Source organism: Formica exsecta, unplaced genomic scaffold (genome assembly GCF_003651465.1).
Source record: "Formica exsecta isolate Colony F162 unplaced genomic scaffold, ASM365146v1 C16410783, whole genome shotgun sequence".
Classification (NCBI taxonomy): Eukaryota; Metazoa; Arthropoda; class Insecta; order Hymenoptera; family Formicidae; genus Formica; species Formica exsecta.
This window is the reverse complement of record NW_021847997.1, coordinates 1-1,357: the sequence shown is the minus strand read 5'-3', so window position 1 is coordinate 1,357 and position 1,357 is coordinate 1. Positions and strand designations below refer to the sequence as shown.

At 41.8% G+C, this 1,357-nt stretch overlaps 1 protein-coding gene across 1 annotated transcript; it reads left to right on the top strand.

Moving 5' to 3' along the window:
* Positions 1-47: 47 nt before the first annotated feature.
* LOC115243923 lies at positions 48-1,338 on the top strand (the record flags this gene model as incomplete). Its single annotated transcript, XM_029821265.1, has 4 exons — positions 48-381; positions 478-647; positions 808-951; positions 1,101-1,338. Coding segments are annotated over 4 exons (856 nt in total), but the record flags the coding sequence as incomplete, so codon positions are not given.
* Positions 1,339-1,357: the final 19 nt, after the last annotated feature.

Genomic DNA, 1,357 nt, shown 5'->3' with positions numbered 1-1,357 from the left:
GACAACTACGTGTTTCCGGGATTGGATCGCCTTCGTGACGGCGACAGCCTTGAGGCCCGCTTTAATGCCTTCAAAATACCCGAATCAAATTTCCTGGTGTTCGAGGCGAATGTGCGAACGTGCCGTGACGGCTGCCAACCGGCGTATTGCTCCGGTGGTACCGGTAGAAGCGAGCCGTCCTTCGGTAGACGGCGAAGGGACGTAAATAACGATACGGTAGCGGATGAAGACGAAATAACGTCGCCGATAACCGTGACGGACGGTGACACCGAGAACGCATCGACGACGATTTTTAACGCGACCGGCATCGCGGACGATGAGTCCGAGAACGAAGAGGACGAGGACGAGGAAGAGGAAGAGCATGTCAGAGAAATGATAGAGGTATCCAGATAGATCGTTTTCATTTCGTACTCGGAAGAAATAAGATGAAATGCCGTTTTTCTTCTACGACCAATAATGCTATCCGTATTTTGATAGGTTCTCGATTCGAGAATGGACATCGAAGATGAAACTATCGTTGAAAGACAAACTAAGATCCCGGAAAATATTTGTATAACTCAAAACGAATATTACGGATTAGTTACGGCAGTGGGAATCCTCGTCGTTCTCTTGGCGTCCGTCGTTCTTTTGTCTATGCTCGTTTACAGGTAAAAATTACATGTCATCTCTAAAAATTCGTTTCGGATTAACGTATCATTATTGAAAGAGATGATTTAATAAAATACAAAAATAAAGTTTCTTGAGTTATAGAGAGAGTTTTTATCTTTTCTATCTATTAAGTAAATTTAAAGTGACTCGTTATTTCAGAAAATACGTTTATTCCGTGATCATGAAAAATCGTAGACTCGACAAAACCTGCAACCGCAGCAGCCATTCCGATGAGCCGTATAGCAGCCGAGTCAACAACTTTTCTTTCATGAGGACAGGTCTTCAAAAACCATTTCAAGCTTCGTAAGTGATTAAACTATCAGCATCTTAAATACTATCAAAAAACATAATAAATATATTTGCTACTATAAATTTTTGATCTACGATTATATAAAATTTTAATTTGTAGTATAGAACTATAAATTCTAATATAAATGGTCGTATTTAATTAGATCGATCTCGAGATCAATGAGCAACGCCATCAGCCAACGTTTCGCCTCATCATCTACCGCTCTGGAGGGTGCTGTGGGATTATCTACTGGACGACGCAGCGGTTTTGATCCGAGCGAACCGATCTACACCGATCCCTCGCTCTTCGAGGTCACCCGTTGCTCGAACACCACGAAATCGGCCCTCAACGACAACTTTCATCTTATGTAGAACAAATACTCAAGAAGATCGATCTTAAAATTGCATAAATATGGCGAAT